Source organism: Schistocerca piceifrons, chromosome 2 (genome assembly GCF_021461385.2).
Source record: "Schistocerca piceifrons isolate TAMUIC-IGC-003096 chromosome 2, iqSchPice1.1, whole genome shotgun sequence".
In the NCBI taxonomy this organism is placed as follows: domain Eukaryota; kingdom Metazoa; phylum Arthropoda; class Insecta; order Orthoptera; family Acrididae; genus Schistocerca; species Schistocerca piceifrons.
This window is the reverse complement of record NC_060139.1, coordinates 640,047,146-640,073,105: the sequence shown is the minus strand read 5'-3', so window position 1 is coordinate 640,073,105 and position 25,960 is coordinate 640,047,146. Positions and strand designations below refer to the sequence as shown.

The 25,960-nt window shown below is 37.9% G+C and overlaps 1 protein-coding gene across 1 annotated transcript in view; it reads left to right on the top strand.

Annotated features, from left to right (window-relative positions):
* Positions 1 to 25,960, top strand: part of LOC124776988 (phenoloxidase 2-like) — a 309,427-nt gene that overhangs the window by 256,694 nt on the left and 26,773 nt on the right. Inside the window, exons 9-10 of the mRNA XM_047252233.1 lie at positions 5,707 to 5,895; positions 11,829 to 11,964. Coding sequence (XP_047108189.1) covers positions 5,707 to 5,895; positions 11,829 to 11,964 — 325 coding nt within the window. The remainder of the gene's footprint in view (positions 1 to 5,706; positions 5,896 to 11,828; positions 11,965 to 25,960) is intronic.

Below are 25,960 nucleotides of genomic sequence, written 5' to 3'. Positions count from 1 at the left end.
TCCATCTGCAGAAGACCGTGGGAATTTTTTAGAATTGCAGGAATTTTTCATTGTTTTATTTTTCATTAAAATTTTTTTGTTCTGATAAGTAAGAACTGATACTCAAACAAGAACTTTACTTTAATCTGTCACTGCAGAATAATACTTAAAAAGATAAGCACTTGCCAACAGCAAAATGTGTCAAAGGCTTCAGCACAAACGGTATGCTATACTTTGTAGAACAAACTGCTTTCAACATCATCACAACTGCTTATTTCTAACAGGTCACAGGAAATATTATGAATAGTGGCTTGAGAAGCATTACTTTCAAACTAAATTGCTGTCCATGCAATGTGAATTATGTTAAATGTGAGAATGTGAAATGCATTTCTTAAATCACAGAGAATTTGACTTTTGTTCAAATCTTAACACTTAGAAAAATTTTGGGCCCAGAGACCAGTCTTTTGACCATTATTTAAAATTTCCTGGCACATTCGTGTTTGATGTATCTTAAAGGATAACACACAATAAAACAGCCTACGTGTTGAGGTTAGCTTTTCATATTTATTTTAGTTCTTTCATAGATAACAATTTATGCAATGATGATGGCAAAAAGTATAATTATCCTTAAGATATTTAACACAAAACAGGTTTTTCTATGGGAGCTTTGAAATTTTCTGGCATTCAGAGAGATGCATTGCAGTCAGAGCAATACCAGTTTCTTCTGTTCTGCTTCTTTTGTCAGTGATTTGTCTCATCTTCAACAAATCATGCTCCAAGTAGCTGTATCATTCACTACTGCCTTTTTTGAAGTAGTTCTATAAATAGGCAATAGAAGGCAGTGCCTGTCAAGTGACAGGTAACAGGACATCCATGCCTTCCTGTCATATGAAGAGAGTCCAGTTTTATAATGATAGGCAGCTCAACTTTTGAGAAAATTGTGGCACTTGCTATGTACTTGGTCTTGGTCTCCAAAGTGTTAAGCATAAAGTGAAAACATTTATGCATTTATGTCAGGTGCAACTACTGTATTCACTGCTCTAAAATTTGCTTTTGGTCAGGACAAGTTTGTCTTTTAGCTCTTTCCTTCCTCAGTTTTCCTGATCTTAACATTTGCAGCAATTTAAGCATTGCTCTTAGGTTTCTGCCTAACCACACTAATGGGGGGAAAAGGCAACCAATTTTTGATGAGCAGTATTATATGTGAAAGATTTGCTTCACTTGTAGGTACACTGTATGTATATTAATTTAAACAATTAACTTTTCCTATTTGTGTGTTCGTACTGCATAATAGTGATGTTGCTATAGGCTGACTACATCAATTGTCCTATGCTCTGAATGTCTTCTGTCACTGGCTGACAAGATAACATGACATGAGCTATGGCTGACAACAGCTCATCATGTAGCACAGTCCCAATTTCAGCACTTTGGAAGCTACCATGCTGTATTTGGTAAAAGTCATAGACATATATTCATGAAGAAAAGTATGCAGTGTACATGTTGGTGTGAATCAAAGATTTTTCTAAAATGTGTTTTTTTTTGTTAGTTTTGTTTGCTACAGTGCCAGGAAATTCAATGTTGGAGTATAAAATATTTACTATTCAAAGGATTGGTAAGTTTTACAGCTCCAAGGGGAAGTATATTGTCACTTAATGAGGAAAAATGAGTATTTTCAGCCAGGGTAAAATATATTTTTAACCAAGAAATCTGGAGATGTTTTTTTTTTTCTTGCCTGTATATACACATTGTGTGATTAGTTTTGAAAAACATTGCCTTGAAGCTTTTGTTGCAGCTAGATGAGAAAAAATATTTGTAGAAATTATCCTCTGTCTGATCTCACTCGCATATTCTGGCTGGATTGTGTTCTCCTGCTGTTAAAATGTTAGCTGCATTTCTCTTAATGTTTGCTGTCCTCTGTTGTTAGCTTATGTATAGTTCCTTGCATTTTTGTAATGTTTGCAAAGACAAAACGTGGCAATCAAGATCCTGTTCAGCATACAACTCCATTGTTGCTGAAAGTGCCTTAACACTATAGCAGCAGAGTGTGAACTGATGGGCCCCATGCTTGCAGGTAGACACATCAGTCATACCTGAGTTATTGTTTCCTTGTACTTGGTACAATAGGGCAAATGTTTGTTGGACCACTTCTTCTGAACATGGGACATTGGTTTGTGGCTGCATTATCTTGTTACTATTTGATTAAGTTTCATACATGTTATGTTGCTGAAATCCTCTTTGAAAGCTGTTCCAAACTGTTGTATTTTGCATGAAGACTGACTACGTTATACTTCCAGCACAATGTCTTTATCCCACGGGTTGCTTACCATTGTCCCTCAGGCATCTTTCCTCCAGAGAGTGTTTGTAAATATCCCAATGGCATCATGTGTTGTGGATACAATGCTGTATACAAACAGTGTTTTGATACGCTGATTGTACAGGTTCCACCAGGAGCACCAGCCACACTTCCAAGCAGTGCTTGCATCAGGAAACCAATGGTACTGTGATCAATAAAACAAGCACAATCTGCAAATCACGTGGCTGTGGGCTTCCTTCCACCTACTGAATACTTACTTACTTACTTTTGTGGACTCGAATACCATGTGTTTGTAATTTCCTTAGTGTTTCTTGAGGTCAATGCTGGTGGTGAAACAATGTCACATGGTATGGGTCATTACTAGTATCTGTGGCAAAACAACATCAAGAGGTATGGTTCATCACAGACAGCTGGTATCATTTGCCCATGTGTCAGGGTGGTTCCAGCCCCAAGCTTCGCACCAGTACCTCCTCTGGCTCCAATACCTTTGTGGCTCTTTCACCACTTTCCTGACTCATTCACTGCCCATCAGCCACCCACCTCCAACTGTGCCCATTGCTGCTTTGTCCATTGCTACCACGGGCATCACTTGGACATCCATTGGTGATGAAGTTTGAGTCCACATGCTGCAGCTGCTAGGGTCATAACTTTTGTTGTCCTGCCAGCCATGCTCCCTTCCTTCAGCCATGTGCAATTCTGCCTTGTGCTTTGTGCCTTCAGAATGAAGCTACTGCCATGGCTGACTTCCTTATGAGGGTGTTACAGCCCAGGGTGCACCATCCACCAGCCCCTGACACCCCTTCATTCCCACTGGACCCATTGTCACCTGCTGTCCTTCTGACCATAAGCCTAACACTGCTTCCATCCTCCTGCACCATTGGCACACAATGTCTTTCAGACAGAGGTCACTGCTTCAGTTCCCTCTTGCCAAGCTGCAACCAACTTGATATAGACATTGTCAGTTCTCTGCACACAACAACACGACACAACTGCTTCTGCCCTTTCCCCACAGCATCCAACACTGCTCATTTGCTGCACCTTTGTCATAAAGCCATGACCAGCCTCCCTTTCCAGGGAGGGCATACAATGCTTTCATTGCTGCCGAGTGTTGCCCCCCATCTCCACTACAGCTGAACCCAATGCTGTACTCCAATGGTTGAGCCCGGTGCTGCTCATCAACACACACTGATACTTCTGGCTGATGCAGTCGTGGTTGACCACCTTTTATCAATGACAACATGGAACTTTGTGTCTCTGCCTCTGGATTACTCTGATCCTTCTCTGTAGTAGAATCTTTCCCTGCTCTTACCCACCCCACAGGGACAACACTTCTGATGCCACTGACCTTTCTCCTGCCAGCTTCTCTCTGTGCTCCTGCACACGCTGCAATGACGTCCTTCCCATCACCTGCTTGTCTCTCGCCATTCACTTATTCCCATACTCCAACTCATGCATTGTGACTGCCTTTCTGTCTGCCATCCTGGGCCCCTTATGTATAGTTCCTTGCATTTTTGTAATGTTTGCAAAGACAAAACGTGGCAATCAAGATCCTGTTCAGCATACAACTCCATTGTTGCTGAAAGTGCCTTAACACTATAGCAGCAGAGTGTGAACTGATGGGCCCCATGCTTGCAGGTAGACACATCAGTCATACCTGAGTTATTGTTTCCTTGCACTTGGTACAATAGGGCAAATGTTTGTTGGACCACTTCTTCTGAACTGCATTTTTCCTATGCTCCTGTGGCCATTGCTGCAACAACTCTCCTGCCATTCCCTGGCCTCTCTCCAACCAGTTACTTTCCATGCACTTGTGCTCTCCCCATGTGGTGGAGACCTTCCCATCACTCTGTTCTCTCAGCCCTTTTTTTTCATGTCCCACCTACCCCCACCATGCTCTCACAGATGGTGATCAGTGTCCACACGTTTAGCAGCACCCAATGACACTGTGCCTGTTGTCAGAATCACTGCACTCTTGGCATCACACTGGTCAAGCTCAGTCTCCCATTGTTTCCATTGTGCCTCCACCCCATGGGCACCAGTGCTTCACAGCCTTGAGTCTTGGGTTCCCAGGATTGGGTTGCAGCAGCTCTGACTCTCTCCCACTGGCCTTCCATATCAACCAAAGGAAGCTGTGATTTGGTGTCTGAAGCCTTCCTCAAGCAGCCATCGTGGCTAGTGAAGTTGCTTCCACCTGCTGGACACTCAAGGCAAAATGTGACCTCCAGCAGCAGCATTCAATTGCTCATACAGTTCTGGCACAGAATCTGGCTATACCTTATAGCCCATCAATCAGAACTCAGTGACAGCATCCTGGACATGCTGTTCTACACTGCACCATTTCCACAATATTTCATGGTCCACCGTGTATGCAATTTCTCAGCCAAGTGGGATAAGCCTTCCCATGGAACTGGTATTACATGAGGTACTTTGTTTCTGTTATTCTCAACTGGTCCCAAATGATCTTTCAATTCTTGTTAGAAACAAACTTTATTGTGAACTTGTGCAGTGAAAAAACTGTTCTTTACTTCAGTCTGGGACTCTTTGATTACAGCATGTGTTACCCACAATAGGTCTTAATATGCGTATAACAGGAAATTTACGTATTGAGATTCATTGGGAGAGTGCTTAGAAAATGTAGTCCATCAACAAAGGAGGTGGCTTACAAAACACTCGTTCGACCTATACTTGAGTATTGCTCATCAGTGTGGGATCCGTACCAGGTCGGGTTGACGGAGGAGATAGAGAAGATCCAAAGAAGAGCGGCGCGTTTCGTCACTGGGTTATTTGGTAACCGTGATAGCGTTACGGAGATGTTTAATAAACTCAAGTGGCAGACTCTGCAAGAGAGGCGCTCTGCATCGCGGTGTAGCTTGCTCGCCAGGTTTCGAGAGGGTGCGTTTCTGGATGAGGTATCGAATATATTGCTTCCCCCTACTTATACTTCCCGAGGAGATCACGAATGTAAAATTAGAGAGATTAGAGCGCGCACGGAGGCTTTCAGACAGTCGTTCTTCCCGCGAACCATACGCGACTGGAACAGGAAAGGGAGGTAATGACAGTGGCACGTAAAGTGCCCTCCGCCACACACCGTTGGGTGGCTTGCGGAGTATCAATGTAGATGTAGATGTATTTACAATAAAGACGATGTTGTCATAATTTAGCAACTATAGACAAAAATTGCTTGTGTCTATGTCAAAAAATTCGCCACATTGTTTGCTATAACTTAACTGAAAGTGCACGTTGGTATGTTAATTTGTTCTGTATATATCTGGTGGGGCTTGTCTTAACTGCCTCACCTCATATGCAGTACAACACAGTATTAATTAAAACCAATTGCTTGCCTGATTTGCAATGTGTTCAGTGCCCTTGAGTTCTTTTCAGTATTTTTACTGATATTCATTAATTTTCAACAGTTGGACTTCCCTGGTGTTGTTGTTTCTGGTATGCAGCTGATATCAGAAAATGCAGAAAGAAATGAATTTGCAACATTCTGGCAGAAAAATGATGTTGATCTTTCCAGAGGACTTGATTTCACTCCACGAGGATCAGTGTTTGCTCGTTTTACACATTTACAACATGCTCCATATGTCTTTCTAATACAAGTAAGTCAGTTCAGGTTTGTTTGTTCAATTATTACTCCTTTTTATAATTAAAGAAACAGCTAAATCTCTTCAAAATTAGGGTCTCTTTTAAGTATTTTATATTTAGATCTGTTTTCTCCCCTTTCACTATATTTCCTTATATTTTTTCCTTGCTTCATCTATTACTTCATATTATTTTCATTTGTTACCCATAATTTTTTGCACTTACCAATGATTTGCTTCAGTTTTCTTTCTTGCAGCCTTTGTTTTCCTTGCTGACAGGTAACAAATAATTTTCTGTCCCAACAACACCTCATAATTTGTTTCACACTGTCTTGAATTACTGATTCGCTGGATAAAGGTAGTCCCATTTTTTAAAGATATAAGTTCAGCCAAGTTTTCATTTTGTAATTGTGATATCCTGCTTTAGTTGTTATTGTGTTCCAAATTTATGTATATATGTTATTATTACTTGCCATCTAATGTATAACAACATTCATTGTGAATATCTGTCATGGGATGAAACATTGCATTAGCTACAGTAATTTGTAAGTTCCCCTGATATGGTTTTCTGTATTAATCTTTACCCTTGTAATGATGAATGAAGGTGTATTTCCAGAAGGACTGAAGTACACAGTAATAACTCCCATTAGATATGTGAAAAAACAAGTGACCTTTGTTTATCGATTCTGCCACAATATGTGGTTACTTCTCATCCTGGAGTCTAAGTGACCTGCCTTTTCTTTCTAACCGTCCCTGACCTGTCCCACATTCCTCCCTGTAGAAGGCATTAATATTTCCAAAAGCAAGGAATGATCATTTCACTATTAAATGTGTCTCTCGGCAGTGTCAATATTTCATTTCTTGAAGGCAAATACCAGGTAACATTTTTCTCTTTCTCAGTATTATCTTTCATCACTGTACTGGTTTTGCTGTTGGATTAGCTAACAAAGCTGATGCATGATAAGATTGTGTGTAGTTAGCAAATCATAGTGAATGCAAATAAATATTTCAAATATTGACTGCAGTTAAGAAACATTTTACCAGAAAGGAATGATGAAGGAAAGAAATGGAAGGTATATAAGCAACATATTACATGCTACCATAGTTGAAAACAGATAAATACTGTTATGCCAAGGGAGGAAAGAGATGGGCTATGCAAGCTGAGAAGTATCTAAAAATTGAACAGTAGGAAAGATTGATACTGAATGAAGAGTGAAGAAAGTAGGATTGAAACTGAGAAAAATGATGAGTACAAAGTGAAAAATCCAAAGTAAATGGAAAAACTGAATATGATGTAAACTTTCTCAGTGCCCCAGCCTGCTGTTGTGACCTTCAGTCAGAAAGGACACAGTAAGAGGTACAATTGCAGCTGTGGATTATGTTAGATTAGAGACACAGAAAGGGAAAAAAAATGAAATAGGAAGGAAACAAGAAGCAGACGTTAAATAGAATTCTGCAACGTTGCATATCTTATCCAGTGCAGGTGACAGAGGCACTGACGCAGAATGCCTGATTCATGACTGTTATCCTTCAATGTAGTGTTACGATCTGTGATTTGTTACAAAATTTGATGGGATGTACTCCTCAAGTTCCTGTTTTGAGCGAGTGATTGCAGTAATCTGTATATGTCCCTATAATTATTTTGTACATGCTGGCTTCTGGTATCATCTAATACTTGTTTAAGACCAACCTTGTTCTCAAAATAAAATAAGAAATAAATATATCATAGTTTACGAGAACAGAAGGGGAGAACTGCATGCCATAATCAGAGTGAAAATCTCATTCTGGAAACATCCCCCAGGCTGTGGCTAAGCCATGTCTCCGCAATATCCTTTCTTTCAGGAGTGCTAGTTCTGCATGGTTCGCAGGAGAGCTTCTGTAAAGTTTGGAAGGTAGGAGACGAGGTACTGGCAGAAGTAAAGCTGTGGGTACCGGGCGTGAGTCGTGCTTCGGTAGCTCAGTTGGTAGAGCACTTGCCCGCGAAAGGCAAAGGTCCCGAGTTCGAGTCTTGGTCGGGCACACAGTTTTAATCTGCCAGGAAGTTTCATATCAGCGCACACTCCGCTGCAGAGTGAAAATCTCATTCTGGAAACATCCCCCAGGCTGTGGCTAAGCCATGTCTCCGCAATATCCTTTCTTTCAGGAGTGCTAGTTCTGCATGGTTCGCAGGAGAGCTTCTGTAAAGTTTGGAAGGTAGGAGACGAGGTACTGGCAGAAGTAAAGCTGTGGGTACTGGGCGTGAGTCATGCTTCGGTAGCTCAGTTGGTAGAGCACTTGCCCGCGAAAGGCAAAGGTCCCGAGTTCGAGTCTCGGTCGGGCACACAGTTTTAATCTGCCAGGAAGTTTCATATCAGCGCACACTCCGCTGCAGAGTGAAAATCTCATTCTGGATCACAACTTTCGTTCTCTAGGTCAGTGAATTTATTTTCAGCAATTGATACTTGATGCTTGTTTACCCTTGTGGCAGTGTTAAACAATTGTGATATTCTGTAGATATATTTAATGTTCAAGAATGTGTTTAGAACTTATCTGTGTTCATTGATATTTAAATCTCCACAAATGAGAATTTGCCCTTAGGATTAGAAACCATGCCCAATACTTCCACTGGGAGAACAGTAAGTACATTGTGTAGTTAATCTTTTGAACATACATAGCTTTTTATCTCTGTAGCTCATCTCTCTGGATGTTTTTCTTCACTTAATAATATAATGTCATTTCTAACTTTATTAATAATCCCTTCCTTTACATATAAGCATGATGGTTTTACTATAATGGGATTCTTTATTATATGAGTTTAGAGTTACACATCTTGTTTCAGATCACGTGCACCAATGTTCTGCTATGTAAACAGTGAGCTATCAGTATTCTGTAGTTCCACTTCTAGGTGTTGCACTTTATTTCTGATGAATTGGACATTTTGGTGGAGAACTGAGCAACACTGAGCAATGCTTGCCTTGGAGGCTAGTTACTTTTCTTTCCTTCATCTAAAAGTCTTTTGGATGATGAGCACATAGAGTTTTTTTGTTCATCACTTCAGTATCTACTGTTGCTTCTGTTGATTCTTCAATTGTTTTGCAATTTTTAATGGTACCAATGATGATGCTACTGTTTCTACCTATTGCGACTGAGAATGGAGTTGTGTCACCCCTCCCCCGCCTCCCCCCTTGATTGATTATCTGGCTCACCAATTGTTCTTTCCCCAAAACATTCAGATGGAGTCATGTTGTGTGTGGAATCTACATCCTGTATTACTTATGTCAATGCATTTCACATTTTGGGCAAACTGACTAATGGCACTTCATATTCTGCCTTAACATGACTGCCTCACAATATTGTGGTGATGTAGAATAATCACAGTTTATGACATTTGTATCTGTGAATTTTCTCAGACGAGATTTAAGATCACATGTAGCATAGGCCATTTCAGTTTTATAGACTTCCTCTTTGCCTCCAAGAAATATGGAAAATTTTTCTCATGTAGGTTTTATTACATCTGCAGATGCAATCATCTTCCTAACTCAACAAGCAGGGCTGTCAGTTTCACTGCACCATACGAATTTATATTAGTTTTCACATTCAGTTAATTTGCAAGTTCACAATTATAGCTGTCTGAAAGCATAACCAGTTTGCTATTATCAGAGTTCAGTGCTCCATTAGTTTCAGTTTGGGTGCCATTTTATGTTGTTTCACATAATTTACATGACACTTCATGTCTGTTTTAGAGCATAATCTCAGTTCAAACATAATAAAGTATCACAGACAGAATTACATCCTCCATGCCAACTAGCATGGATTCTGAAAACATTGATCACATTAATCCAACTCACACTTTTCTCACATGATACCCTGCAACCCATGGATCAAAGTAATAAGGTAGTTAAAAAAGCATTTTACTCAGTACCACATCTGTGCTTATTAGCAAAAGTATGACTATAGTGGGTATCAAGAAAAATCTGTGACTGGATTAAGGTTTTTTTGATGGAGAGACACAGCTTGTTATCTTGGATGGAGAGTTACCAACTGATGTAAAAGTAACTTCCATCTGTGCCAGGGAAGTGTGTTAGGACCTTTGTTGTGCATGTTGTATTCTAATGACCTTGCAGAAAATGTCGATAGTAACTTCAGACTTTTTTGCAAATGATGCAGTTTCTATAGTGAAGCACTATGTGAAAAAAGCTGCCCAAATCTTCAGATCTTAATAAAATTTCAAAGTGGTGCAAAGATTGGCAACTTTCTTTAAATGTTCAATAATATAAAAGCATGTACTTCACAAAGTGCAAAAAGTGTAATATCCTATGACTACAGTATTAGCAACAGTTGGAACTGGTCAACTCATACAAGAACCTGGGTGTAACATTGTGTAGTGACACGAAATGGAATGATCACATAGGCTCAGGTATAAGTAAAGCAGGTGGCAAATTTTTATTTATTGATACAGTTTTAGGGAAAAGCAATCATTGGACAAAGATGATTGTTTACAAATCACTTGTACAACCCATCCTAGAATATTGCTTAAGTGTGTAGGATCCACACCAAATAGGATTTACAAGAGATATTGAACATATAAGGAGAAGGACAGCACAAAACCATCAAAATTTTGTTTGACTCATGGGAGAATGTCATGGAGATGCTAAAGAAATTTAAGTGGCAGACAGCTGAAGATAAGCACAAACTATACTGAGGAAGCCTACTTACAAAGTTTCAAGAACTGACTTTAAATGATGATTCTAGAAATACATCATAGCCTACTGTGTATTGTTCCCATAGGTGTTGTGAGATTAGCATAATTACAGTGTATACATAGGCATTTAAATACCCATTCTTCCCACACTCCATACATGAATGGAATAGAAAGAAGTTCTAAGAACTGGTACAGTAGGAAGTACCCACTACCATGCACTTCACAGTGGTTTGTAGAGTATGGATGTAGATGTATACAGGTAAGATTTTACACTGGAATAAATATATTGAGAATGCAGGAAGTAAATGATATTGCTTTCCATTTCCAATGCAAATATTGTTCAGTTGCTGGTGACACAGACACATAGTTAATAATATACCATGAAATGAGTTACGACCTTTTTTTTTTAAAGGAAAAAATCCAAGGGAATTATGTTTCTCCTTTATTTACAAAAAATCTGTCAATTTTTGGAGTCCCTTTACTATACATTTATGAACTCATCATCTTTTCCTAGATCAAATAAAATTATTCAAAGAATTTCATTTTGGATATTATTTATATCATGCTAGAATAAAATATAATTTTGTGCTTACTATTCACCAATTAAAATTAAATGTTCAGATGCCTCAATATGTAGGAAGGAAAATACACACTAAACTAAAATACAGAAACATTCTGAATGTGAAACACAGGCCACTGCAGAAAAAGAATGCACAATACTTCACTACAGAAATTACAGATGCTGTATAACAAAGCAGCACCAAGGCATTTGTGATGTCTTTGAGACCATTCAATTGCAATATTCAGAAAAGCCAGACAGATGTAATAAATATAGTACTGCTTGTGTTCTATGTGAATGAACAAATTTAAAATCATGGTAAAATACACTACTCTACTATATGAAGTTAATGTAACATGTTAATGACAGAAGGGGATAGCAACACATACAGCAACAATAATAGCAGCATCACTCTTGCTGCATTGGTAGAATCTAGGCAGAAGTTGAAGCAAGTAGAAATAGTAATTAGCTGTAAATATAATGAATAACATTCAGGACAAGTATGAAGATATACTGAAGTACAGAAGCATATTGTTTTTTATATAATATGACTTATTATTATAATTTCTTAGGCAATGTGCTATTGGTGTTTATGAATCAATCAAAACTAAAACTCAGTGAAACATTAATATAGTTTAAGTATTTGTTTTTTATATAATTGCAAAATGAGTATTAGAGTCAACAAAATAATTAAAATAAATTTAAACTTAGGTGGATAATTCTGGACCCACTCGAATGGGTACTATGAGAATATTTTTGGCTCCAAAATTTGATGAGCGCAGAAGACCTATGCTGTTACGTGATCAGAGGCACCTCTTCATAGAGTTGGATAAGTTCACAGTCCAGTGTAAGTACTATTTGTGATCACTATTGTTACTTAAACCTTTATTAATAGCTAACAACTTACAGCACTATTGATATAGGGTATAACAAAAATTTTCTTACTAATCAACTAAAAGCAAACTAATTACCACAATTAAAAACTGTACTAAACAAATCAAAAACAAAAACCTGGTAAATTTGAAACACAGGGTGCTCAAAATTTGAAATCATTTTATTTTCTGTCATTCAGTATCACAGAAAAAGAATCACATATGATATGCTCCTTTGTCTTTGAACCGTTTACTTAATGTTGCTTATGGCCTGTCTCAATATGTCTTATTTCATGACTGTTGGAGTGATTTAGTAAAAAAGTTGAAGACTATACTCTCCATTTCTGGACAGTGAATTACGTGCTTAACGTGCTGCTCAAAACAAATAATTTTAATCATGCATTGTTAGTTTTTAATTTGATCACTACAAAGAAACTTAAAAGAACTAGCTTCACAACATTTTGGAGACAATTTGTAGAACTCAAAGAGCTAAAGAAGCTCTTAGAAAGAGATAAGTTGCCAAGTAACTTGCTCATTCTATAAACATTGTAAAATGAGTAAACCATTATAAATGAGAACATTATTTTTGGTGTATATGCATGTTTCATGAAGGAATTGCAGAAATGTGATGAAATATTATTGTTGTTCCTTGGCAGAGTAACAAAATTGTGTGTCAGACAGGGATTCAAATTTGAACACATCTCCTTTGCACACAGTGCTCATTGCACTATTTGACCCAAGCCTCATATACCAACTGAAATATTTATCTTGCCACTATCTCTCGTCCATTCCATCTGAAGAGGTTCCTTTGTAAATCTGTGGATTACCATCCTTGGGAGTAAGGGTACAATAAATAGTTCAGCTTGTAAATAGCCTCAGTGTTGTCCTTTTTCCTGTGTATAACTGTGGTTGTTTGCTCATTTGAAATGCAACATCCTATGATTGTTTTATGACTGTGAACTTGTACTTCATTTCTTGCAATATACAGTTACAGTAAACATATAATCAACACCGTCATCTTTACTATTCTCCTTTCATTAAAAATAAAACAACTTCAAGGTATGGTAGTTAATTTTTTAAATTGTATTGTTGATTACATTTCATTACGTCACAAAATGACAATCAAACAATTGAAAATCCAAAATGGAATGTAAATGACAATCAATCCTCAAAATTGTACTGATGAACTAATACTTCAGTCTATTCCTTTAACATTAATGTACCTCAGTAATTCAGTGCTCCTCCATACCAGACTGCTATGGTTTATAGAGCCTCTACAGCCACATCACTAGAGGCCTTTTAATTTTGGTGATGTCTGCTACATGTGGAAGACTCATTTCATCCTTAGATGACCTTGAAAAACATGTGAAAATATGAAAATGTATGCTTTACTGTAGTTATTCTTTGGTGGCTCCAAATCAACTATCATTCTGTGGTAAGGGATAGTGCAAGATGCATGCCACCCATATTACAAGGGCTGTGATTCATTCCGTATCTTCCATAATTAGCCATGAGATATAACAGACCTTCAGAGGCAGTGCCCATATAATATATCCATATCCTGTATCCATCCCTTAGGATTTAAATAGGCATAAGGCCTTCTTTCTTGATAGAATTATCCTTGTACGTAAGTGGGGACACCATTTGCTCTTGAAAAAGAGATAAAACTTCGCTGCTTTTTTACAACTTTCAAATATAACTGGAAATGGTACATACCCTCATTCTATCTCAAGTCAAAACCTACATTCCTGAGTATTCTGTAGCACATTTCCTCTAATATTCTGCTAACCATAGGCTGCTTCTTGAAACAATTTTGCTAGCTTCTTGGGAGCAGGATATTATTTTTCCATGCTCTGATTTATATACAATGTGTTTTATTTATGAACTTTACAATTAACTGACCTAAACCACACATATGTTGTACATGGTAACCATTTATACCTCTCCATTGTATAACAATAGCAACTTCTGCATAGGCGACTTTTTCTTGCAACTGAACAGCTGATCCCTGATTGTCATTTGTTGAAAAATTAATATAACTCTTCGCTCTTTATTTGTGTCATTTTTTATTCTTCTTAATTAGTCATGTTATGACATCATAACTTCAACCCAGTGTTTACTGATGGTAAGCAAGTATTCTTTTACTAGCTTACATTTTCTTCACTGTCAAAGTGAAAGTGGTTTGAGATTTACTGTAAATTTAATTTCATTTCTCCAAAAGCTGACTACTTACGACTTTATTACCAACTTATTGTTATATGTTAACCCAACTTGGTTTGATTTCTTATGAAATCTTGAATGGTTTTTTAAAAGAAATATTATTGCAAGTGGAGGACTGTCTTTCCAATTTGTGAGCAACACTGGCATGCTGGAAACAAGTATGGCACATCCACTTGATTTACTGTTCTAATAATCCCTTAAAATTTTATATAAACCCAAACATTTTATATTCTTCAAAAAATTTCAATGAAAAATTGTTTTCCCCAAAATATTTATATTCTATTTTTACAGTTCTATCAGTCATTAGTAAGTAGTAAATATGTTTATGATGTCCATATTCTGAGGAGCTTGCTTTCCCATTATTTCCCTAACTTGGGGCCTACAGTTCTCCCATTATATTCTGATGTGTGGCTCATCTCCAGAACATGTGGTGTTTTCCATCATTTGTCCCCTACTACCATCCTGGCTGTATATTTACCTTATGCGCTCCACAAACTGACTGTTCCACAATCTACTCACCCCACCACCAGGCTGCCTCATTAGTTTTCAATAACAACTTTCATCCTCATATTGAAATGTAGAATGGTACTGTTATCCTTACAGTTGTCCATTCTGGGACCATCTATCTCTGGGTAATCTTCCACATCTTTATTTAAGGTATCCAGATCATTTGTGAACGTTAACAGTTCATTTATATTTTGCCAACTGTAGTATCAAATTTATTTTATGATCTGGTAAGGTAAATGGTGTACTAGTTGACTTTCATCTATCAGGACATCTAAATATTTTCAGCCTGTCAAGTGTCACTTTGTATACTTAAAACTTCTCCAGCTCTGGTTCACTAGATGACAAACGTTTCTTTTAAAATTTTTCCTCATGGTCATCATATGATTTAAAATTGCCCCTAGTATGCAGTTCTCCACTCACTGCATCCCAATCCAAATAACTGTGGATAAAATGTACTTTATTTTGTGTCATCCCATTGTTTTTGTAATGATTTTCAGAAAGCTGTAATAAAATAGGAAGGGCGAGTCTCACCTACAGATTTGAAATTTTCAGAAATTGTTTGGTTAAATTTGTTCCTGATTCTACTCAAAATTTCTCTAGTAATTCTTTGTCTTTTTAACATCTTCTCTAGTCTTTTCCAGTTCCTCCCAAATTTTCCTAAATTCCTTCCCTGTTTTCTCAGTTTCCTGTTGAATGAGGTGAACTTATAGATAAATCAGTTCTTTCATGTAATTTTTTCTCTACTACATCAATCACACATCCTTCCAATACTGTTAAAGGGCAGTGTAAGAGAAATAACTCATCTGATTTTGTGGTTAGTCCAGTACACTTATTTGAAGGCAAGTGTTTGAAACTTGTTCTTGAAGACATGCAAATTTCTGCTTGGTTGACTTCTGGAGTTGTTTCAAGTCAATTTTCACTTCTTTGAATTGTTCACCTACTTCATGTCTAAGTAAATGGCACTGATTACTGATTTCAGATTTCATTTCAGCCTTTAGATTGAACATTATGTTGTTTAATTCAGTTATTCACTGACTTGCTTCAACCTTTCCCTGACACAATTCTATAATCTCTTGAGTTTTCTAGCATGTTTATGTGTTACTACATTTGCATCATAGAATTTAATATTTATTTTTTATATTTCAGTATTTATTGAGTTAATAACTTCACTGTTGCTATCAATTTTAGCACTACTTTTATTTAAATCAGCAGTTTCTTGTTTAATTTTTTCTAAAAGTTTTTCCAGTATCAAACTTTAATGGATGGCATATTTTCTTATGTCGAATACGGTCTAATCCTGTACTGCAATCTTATATGAATCTCTGTTTTATGTTATGGAAGCAAGATATTCAAAGTGTTATGTTTGCCTGCTTTATTTCGTTGTTGATTGTCCTCGGTGTCAACATACTGCGTTGTGATACTGGCGGAAAAATGTGTGTGTGTGTGTGTGGGGGGGGGGGGGGGGGGTGAAGTTCAACACTGACTACTTGAAATGATGTAGCCAACAGATGTGTTTCACAATTCTTTACTTTCACTGTTCACAACTGGTCAGGTAAAGAATATTGAAATTTACAATTTATAAACTATAATTTTGAATTTAACAATATTTTTTTTACATTTTAATACCTTTCACATTTGTTAATATATCAGAAACAGTGTTACAGTTTTTATTTTTAATTATGATTAGGTTGCCTGCAATTTACCTAACGCTATGAGCAGGGCAGTATTTAGACAGCAACAACATGTGCAGCTGCACAGGGCAGCAAAATTGTTCTTTTTTTTTGGGGGGGGGGGGGGGGGGGCAAAATCTTGCCATTGAAACTTTTGTTTTAAGTATAATTTTAATATTCACTGCATCACCATTCAGGTATTCAGTAATTTACTGGCAAAGTGTAGGTAAATATTTGTACCTGTCATTAAACTCATATTTTACTACTAGTCTACCTGTATAATGACTTCCATGTATGAGTGGATGAGTGCATTAAGCCTCGGTCAAATATGGAGTGTGCAACCTATGCAGGCACGCAGTGCAGTCTCCGTGTTGCTTGCTACGGCATCGCCCCTGTCAAACAGGAGGTGGTGCCTGCGCTATACCGCCCTTTGCTTGCAGCATGGTGTTAGCAAGTGGTGATTTTCTACAAATTCCAAGGCAGGCAAGTATGCACAAGATTGTAGCAGAAATAGAAAGAGTCATTCATTGCATTGGTGTGTGCAAATGTATTTCTGTACTACATATGACATTTTGATAGTAAAAATGTGATAAAAGGGGCTGCAGCAAGGAAGAAAATTGCTAACAATCTATGTCAGGCAGGTATTTTCTTTGTTTATAAATAAGAGCACAGTTGCTAAAAAAAACTAAACTCCATGCAAACAGGCCATGAAGGCCCAATGGTACTGACCAGCTGCCATGTAATCCGCAGCCCACAGGTGTCACTGGATGTGGATATGGAGGGACATGTGGTCAGCACACCACTCTACCGGCTGTATGTCAGTTTATGAGACTAGAGCCACTTTTTCTCAATCAGAAAGCCTCACAAGGGCTGAGAGTGCACAGCTGCACAATATCTATATATAGTACCAGATGAATATTGTAGTGTACAATTCAGTTCAGTTGGAAATAATAATGTGCTTGCACAAACTAGCAATGCAATTGTAGTACAGTTTACGCCTCATATATGCCACTTTGACAACAGCTTCTTCAGTATTGATTGTTAAGTCTATAGCCCTTAAAAAGCCTCATCACCCTCAAGCAAGTGTACCGATGGCATTTTCTACCACAAAATGGCCCATACATATCTGTTTATCCCCTTCATGACCCGTCAGCATGCTTGGATCCGGCAGTGGTTTTGGAGCCAGAATACATCTTCCTTCTATGAATTTGTGGAAAAATGCAGAGTTTTCAAAACTTCTGCTGTCACTATATCTGCCATAGCTGCCGATGTCAGTAACCAAGGAGTTGTAACTGTGATCAGTAACTGCCATCAGGACAATTGAAAACAAGTTTTTGTAACAAAAATAATTTCAGGCACCATTTTTAGCACACTTCGTTCTAAAATGCTTCCCATCCATACTGCCAGAGCAGTTAGGAAAATGCCACCACTCCATCAATCCCATCTCAATTTTTTTTCCAGATTTTTTTCTGCTGGTTGAGGTAAATACAGGGGTTGTAAAATGTTGTACATTTCTTGACACACATATTTTACTAAGCTGGAGACAGTTGTCCTTCCCATGCAGAATTAAAAAGTGATGATGTGATTTAAATTACCAGTGGCCACAGGTCTGGAAAAAATGTACTATTTGTTAGTAATAAGTGTGTCATACAAAATAAACAATTTGCATGCAGGTTGATTGAAAGATGAGGCTGTTTGAGCATATGAGACTCCTACAGCAAATACCTAAAATTCTTAAAGATCCAAGAAGTATCAGAACTGTCCATGGGCATGTCATTTGGAGTTTCTTATTGATACACTGTCACCATGTCATACGTCACTAGATGTTGAAGAGTCAGAGGAACCATTTCTTGATAGCGAGGTGAGAGGAAGAAACATAATTGAATCTGTAATATCAGGTCAGCTAGGAGAAAAAGCCAAATAAAAAAGAAATAAATGAAGATGTAGCTGCAGTCACAAATTATCAACACACCAGGGACAGTAACATGAGAGAGAAGTGCGAGCTTGACCATATGCCAACTTATTTATCAGTTATGCACACTCTTCAAAGACATTCCCAGCTCAAACACAAACTCATTTAAAAATGCTGTGGCACAATATTTAGAGAGATTGAACTTACAATATTAAACAATGAAGCACCACCACCTCCATCCTCTGCAGTCATAGGATCACTCAGCTCAGTTGTATCACAATGTACTGCAGATACCGTTTCATAAAATGAAGTTACCATCACACTTTTGGAACCAAGGGAATCTTCCAATGACTTTTCTAGTGCCAGAGAAATGCATGAGAAGGTGAAAGTTTGTTTCAGTGTAGTTGATTGACAATTGATCTGTAGCTCACACTTGTTTGTACACAGTGTTGACAAAACTTTCACTTTATATGTTGTTTATTCTATGTTTTATAATTATTACTATTTTTGAAAATATATAGTTACAGTAAATAATAAAATAATGTAAATGTTTTATACCATAAAAATAATATTCTGACATAAATAATGTTATGCCAAGCAGTGACAGAAGAATCAGTTAACATCACAAATAATGAGCTTGCCTCAAACAAATTGACAAGTCTTTCCTCTGAACCTATTGATTTTCTCTAGTTCATTTCAGTTTTGAGATTTTTAGTTAAATGGGCTTATGTAAGGTTTCCAATTGTTTGCAAGGCATTCAACAGTAACTGAAGAAATGATCTTCACAAGACCACAGTTCCTTGCAGACACAGTGAAATTCCCCATCACCTTGACATTTAGTGCTTCATATTTCCACTTTCTTTGTTTCCTCAAAGCAAGTGAAAACAAGCCAACAGTTGTTAACCTTGAGTACTGCTGTTCATGTTTACTGGACAGCAGCTAATGTGCTCACTATGAGCACCATTCAACAAATAGATCACTGCATCCTGCTCACACTCTTGTTTTACCACAACTGACCGCACTGGGCAACAGAGTGTATGGGCAGCCCGCTTCCTGTTTGACACAGCCTTACTCTCCACATAGTGACATGGCCTATGAGATCTCAAATATGGTGTGTTGTTTGATTCTTCATCCATTCATGGTTATGTTGCCATGATACACAACACCATTCCACATGGTTCACAGCTTAAAATTAAGGTGTGTAATTCAAGTATTAAATGGTCTTAGTGAAGTTGATTCTGTTGTATTTGGTACAATCAAATTGAGTAGACTTTCAACTATCCAGTCATGACTATCTGGTCTCTGGACTATCTAACCTATTTAATGAATGTCATAAAAGTACTTCTCAATAAGAAAATGAGGATGAAATTATTGTACTTACATTTTTGCAAATCTTTAGCAAGCAGCCACCAGCTACAATGCTGCATGGCCTTGCAGAATGCTTTATATATCTTTTGTGCTTCTAAAACATCTGGAGTCACAATTACAATATTGAATATATTATGGTAACCACTCTTCAAAAAATGATATTTGGAAGTGCCCACAAACAACAATGAACACAGGGAGAGAGAGCAGCTCTCTTGGGAACCCTGTAATCTTTGTATCTTCAGTTGCATATCAGATGGCCAAAGTGTATGTATTGTTAAATTGCTATTTCACATGGTCCTTTGTGTTTTAATTAAAGAGTCTGAAATAGGTAATAAATGAAAATGATAACCCTGTCACAGGACTGGAGCTGGAAGTGCTAGGTGGGTGGATTGTATAGGTCTTGCACCTGGGTTTTCCACAGGAATATCATCCCTGTGACAAGCAGTTGGGAGTGGCAGTGGCATAGAGATTGACTAGGATGTTGTGTTGGTTAGGTGGGAAATGGAACACTATTTTAGGAAGGGGGAGTTACTGGGGTAGGATAACCCTCACTCCAGGGAATGATGGTACATAATCTCACTCCAGGGAATGATGGTACATAATCAAAGGATTCGATTCAGTTGTTCCAGTCCAGGGTGTATTGTTTGACAAGGGAGATCTTTCATTTTAATTTATTCTTTGTGGTGGTGGGAGGATTGGGGTGTGCAAGGATATGGTACAGGAAATCCATTTGTGGACTAGATTTGGTTGGTAATGTCTGTCTCTGAAGGCCTTCATGAGATTTTCAGTATACTGAGTAGGAGTTCTCTTCAATGCAGATATGTTACCCATATATGACCAAACTTCTGTATGGAAGGAATAGCAGATGCTGAAATGCAGGCACTGTTGGTGATTAGTGAATTTAATGTGGACAGAGGTGTGGATGGAGCCATCAGAGTAATAGAAGTCAATGTCCAGGAAGGTGGCACATTAGGTTAGTGAAGACTAGGAGAAGTGGATAGTGGAGAAGGTATTGAGGTTGTGAAGGAATGAGGATATGATGTCCTGATCATGAAGATATTATCAATGAATCTGTAACAATCTAGGGAATGGGATTTTTGGGAGGCTGGGAATGTTCCCCTTTGTTGGCCCATGAACAGGTTGGCATAGGAGGGTGCCATGTGGATCCCCATGGCTGTCCTGAAGATTTGTTTTTATTCCTTCCCTTCAAAGGAAAAGTAGTCGTATGCCAGGAGATAGTTGGTAGGGTGTATAAGAAATGAGGTAGTTGGTTTGGAGTCTGAAGAACATTGGGAGAGGTAGGGCTCTATTGCAAAAAGGCCATGGGCAAGAGGGATGTTGATGTAGAGGAAGGAGTCATACACAGTGATGAGTATGGTTCCTGAAGCTAAAGGAGTGGAAATGGTGGAGACTGGTGAAGGAAGTGGTTAGTATCTTTGATATTGGAAGCTAGGTTTCAGACAATTAGTTGGATGTATTGGTCAAAAGGAGCAGAAATTCTTCCAGTTGCATTCTACTAGAACTTTCCTACAAAATTAATATAAGTTAACATTGCATTGTTCAAAGATGTTGCAGTTCAAATATTTTGAATTTTTTCAAATAATTCATTTGTCAAATTAAGCAGAATAGTTTAATTGCTTTATTCTTGTTTCTGAACTCAGTGGTGAAGTTGGTTTATTTACATAAGATTGTTTTAGGAAATGTGAAACTCCTTAAATGTGAATGTGTGAGAAAAGATTTAGAATGGAGAGCCCAGTGAAAATTTCTTTAAGCAAAATTGTTCTATTGGGTTCAGCAGTAGCAAACAGTCTTAGCCACTACCGTGGCATGCGGATTTTTGTCTGCCCAGACATGCATGTTATACATGTTGTTGATGCCATCTGTTGTAAAGGTTGACTCATCACTGAACATTCTGAAGCAATAGAGCTGCTGGTTTCCATTTAACCGGTTACAAAAGTGCAATTGGTTGGTACAATCATGTAGCTCTAAAAGGTGAACTTTGTGCACATGAAAAGGATACAATCCATTCTCATGAAGAATCCTACATGCCTTAGATTGTGAAACATTCAATCAGGTAACTAGGCATCTTCTACTTAAATGAGGACTGCACTCTACTGAATTAAGAATGTTTTCCTCTTCCTGAACATCACAATGTCTTTCAGAGTGAATACAAATACTGGGAAGAGTACCAATTTCTATCAATGTTCTATATGTTCCACTGAATGTTTTGGGCACTTGGAATCCTACAATTAGAATAAAACAGTGATATTCAGCAACAGCAGCTTTGACATTACCATCACAGAAGCCCAAAATGTACACCATCTCTCCATACTCCAGCAATGAAAACTTGTAATGCATCACAAAGTATACTGTGTACAGGAGACAGGAGATAGCAACAGTAAACAGTGACTGGAATATCAAGAACCTGGTTGTTATGCAAATATACCATCCACTGCACTTGTCTACCTAAGACTGATCGTGTGTCCTGTGAACATAAGTGTAGCACTCCGTACACCGTGGCATGTTTTGGAACTCTTTGTAGATCCTTAATTATGGATGTGATCATATTACTGAATTTACATTTTTTGTTCCAAATAACCTAAGGAATAACCTCCAGCAACCAGCAGCTTTTAGCAGGGGGGATGTGAAGTGTGACATAAGAGTCTTAGGATGGCATGCACCACTTCCAAGCTTTCTTGGTGATGAAAGATATTTGTGACCAACGGGGACACCCCGTTGTAGGAGATACTATTATGATATGTGCTGATGGAAAAATGGCTTGAACCCATCACTTCTACAATGCAGGATGGTGAATGGGTGTCTCCACATGCTGCTTTGGGGCTGCTTGTTACTTGGTGTCATACTTTGAAGGTGTTTAGAAAACAGGGGAAAAACGAGGAGAGGCCATAGCCGAAGTTGAAGCAATGACAAATGATGTTGAATTGTCTTATGTAAAATATACTTCTTGTGTTGCTCTTGCACTAGCCACTTATGTATAAGATATCCTGTCAACACACTTAGTATATGAGATTGGCTCAAATGGCTCTGAGCACTATGGGAGTATATGAGATTGTGTTGTTTTAAAAGAAGGTGTGAATATAGAAAGTTTAAAGTTCAGTTATTTATGTTATTCAAGTAGCTTGGAGGAAAATTGAAGTTCTCTTTTAGCACCCATCCACACATAAAGAGATGAAGTTCTATGAAGATTGCTAGAGTGTGATTGGATGGAACAGCCTAGCAGGTCCATGTCGCCAAACATCAAGAAAAGACGGCTGAAACAAATCTTATTAAATAAAGTGATTGGTATCAAATATCAGAGGGTTACATATCACACACAGCATTGAACCCATACCAAAAATCATTGTGGTTTCATTCCATTGGGCATACCAACAACAGCATCACAGTACTTTTACTCCTTTGTGTTTGTTATCACCAACCAATTTCAGTTTGAAAACAGCAATGAAATTTATTCATATAATATGGTACTGGAGGGAGGTATGACTTATACCATCCATCACTTAGCTTTACCATGGCAAAGAAAGGAGTGATATATCAATGAAAATAATTAATTTTTGAAAATATAATGTAATTGGATGGATTTTAAAAAAATCTACCTACCAAATGCTAGTAGGAGAATACACATGTAAAGGTATTTAAATTTGCAAGCTTTTGGAGCCAGTGCCTCCTTCTTCTGGGTGAAGGGTTGAAGGGGAAGGAAGAGGGTGAAATAAAAGGACTGGTGAGGTTTAGGAAATGGGAAGAGTTCTGAAAAGTCACTCAGAACCCTAGCTTAGGGGAGACTTACTGGACAGGATGAGAAGGGAAGGCCAATTGTTGAAGGCTGGGAAGTGAGGTATTCATGCATGTGAATTATTAACCAGGGTGTAAAGAAATTAATAGATAATATAATTAACTACAAACACAAACTGGTATATACCTGCTTGACATCACCTCCTATTCTATAGACGAATTTTTAATGTGTAGTAATATAATATATGATTTTTTTGTGTGTGTGTGTGTGTGTGTGTGTGTGTGTGTGTGTGTGTGGATGGGTGTGTGTGTTTAAGAGAGAGAAAGAGATCAGACACAGTTAAGTATTAATCACTGAATTAAAAAAGCGAGTGGGAGGTAGCTTAGGATACTCATGTAAATGGTCAGCATGTTGCTATTATTTCACTGAGAAAGTGTATCATAATTGTAAAACTGACTTGTTTCACACCACAGCAGAAGGTCATATTTATGATGCATGATACATCAAATAACTAACCAAATGATTAACACTGAATTAAACAGAATACTGTTGTTTTCCATTGCTGATAATACAAGTAGGGTACTAGATTTAAAATTGAGCTTCAGTGTGACAAATATTGTGCAAAAATATACCTACTCATGAATACTGTATTCAGTAATTTGATTCATCGGTTTTAAATGTTGTGTAAAAAGCAATTAACTAAAGGTGAATTTGTTAGATGGTGAATTTTATGATTCAGTCCTTTTGGATTCCTGAAAGATGATAATTGACTAATAACATTTACCACTGTGAATTGGTAACAAAAATTTCTCATTTTTGGTCATCAGTATACACTAGTAGTAGCAGTAGTAGTGGTTTTTTTCATCTGTAGATCAGTTTTATAAGGATATTGTACATGTCCTGGTATTACTATTTAAGAACAACAACAAAATATAATTGATATGTACAGGCACTTACACCTACAGGTCTAGTTTGACAAGGATGGGACAGTTACATAGATTCTCTGTGAATCTGAATGTGAACTGCATGAAAACTGCAATACTTTAAAGGCCAAATACTAGTGATTAAATTACAGAATCAATATTTCAGATGTAATGAAAACTATTCTAATGCATCTTTAATGTGTTTCACATAGGGGCAATAATAACAATATAAGACACAGCATGGTGAAACACCATATTTAAGCTTAAAGGCAATTGTCTTACTTATGTTTCATGTCCTATAAGAAAGGGAAAAAAGTGACTAACACTAGTATGAAGTAGTTTCACCACATAATACACTGTGAGTTATCAAGTTTATGTTTACCAGTTGACAGATTTTCTCTCAATATTTCTTTCTTTAAATATATGTAAGGTTTTATGGCAATCAAGGCAGAAGTGGATATAAAATTTCCTATTATGTCTTTTGGACAGTTTTGGTTTCAGCAATTCATTTTTCTTATGACTAGTTTTTGTTTTTAAAAAGAAACCTTCAGTTCTTTTATATGTTGGTTAAACCCATAAACTGTCATCCTGTAACTGTTGACTAGCTTCATTTTATACACCATTATAATGTACAAAATGGCACAAGTTACTATATTCAGAATTATATGTAACTGATTCAGTTACTATGGAAATGATCTGAAGATGACCTATTAAGAGTCAAGCACTATTGCACAAGATGACATGAGTCAATAGAAGCAGATAGCATGTTCCAGAAGAAGCTGCATTACAAAATATTTCAAGATATTTAATTATGGAAAGGAAAGTTGCTACTCACCATATAGCAGAGACACTGAGCCACAAATAGGCACAACAAAAAGACTGTCACAAATAAAGCTTTTGGCCAGCAAGACCTTAGTCAAAAATAGTTGACAGACACCACACACACACACACACACACACACACACACGCACACACATGACTGCAGTCTCCTCAGGCAACTGAAGCCACACTGCGAACAGCAGCACCAGTGCCTGATGCGACTGGGTGGGGTAAGCAGGAGGCTGGGGTAGAGAGGGGGAGGGATAGTAAGGCAGGGGTGGTGGACAGTGAAGAGCTGCTGTGGAGCAAGCAGGGATGAGGTCGAGAGAAGGTAGGGCAGCTATGTGTAACTGGGAGGTTAGACAAATGGTGGGTGGGGGTGGGGGGTGGGGGGGGGGGGGTGGGACTGTTGGTGAAAAAGGAGAGAAGTAAAAAGACTGTGTGTGATGGTGGATGAGGAACATGTAGTGCTGGAATGGGAACAGGGAAGGGGATGGATGGGTGAGGACAGTGACTAATGAAGGTTGAGGACAGGAGGGTTAGGGGAACATAGGATATATTGCAGGGAAAGTTCCCACGTGCGCAGTTCAGAAAAGCTAGTGTTGGTAGGAAGGATCCACAGACTGTGAAGCAGTCATTGAAATGAAGGATGTCATGTTTGGCAGCATGCTCAGCAACAGGGTGGTCCACTTGTTTCTGGGTAACCATTTGTCGGTGGCCATTCATGCAGACAGTCAGCTTGTTGGTTGTCATGCCCACATAGAAGGCAGCACAGTGGTTGCAACTTAGCTTCAAGATCA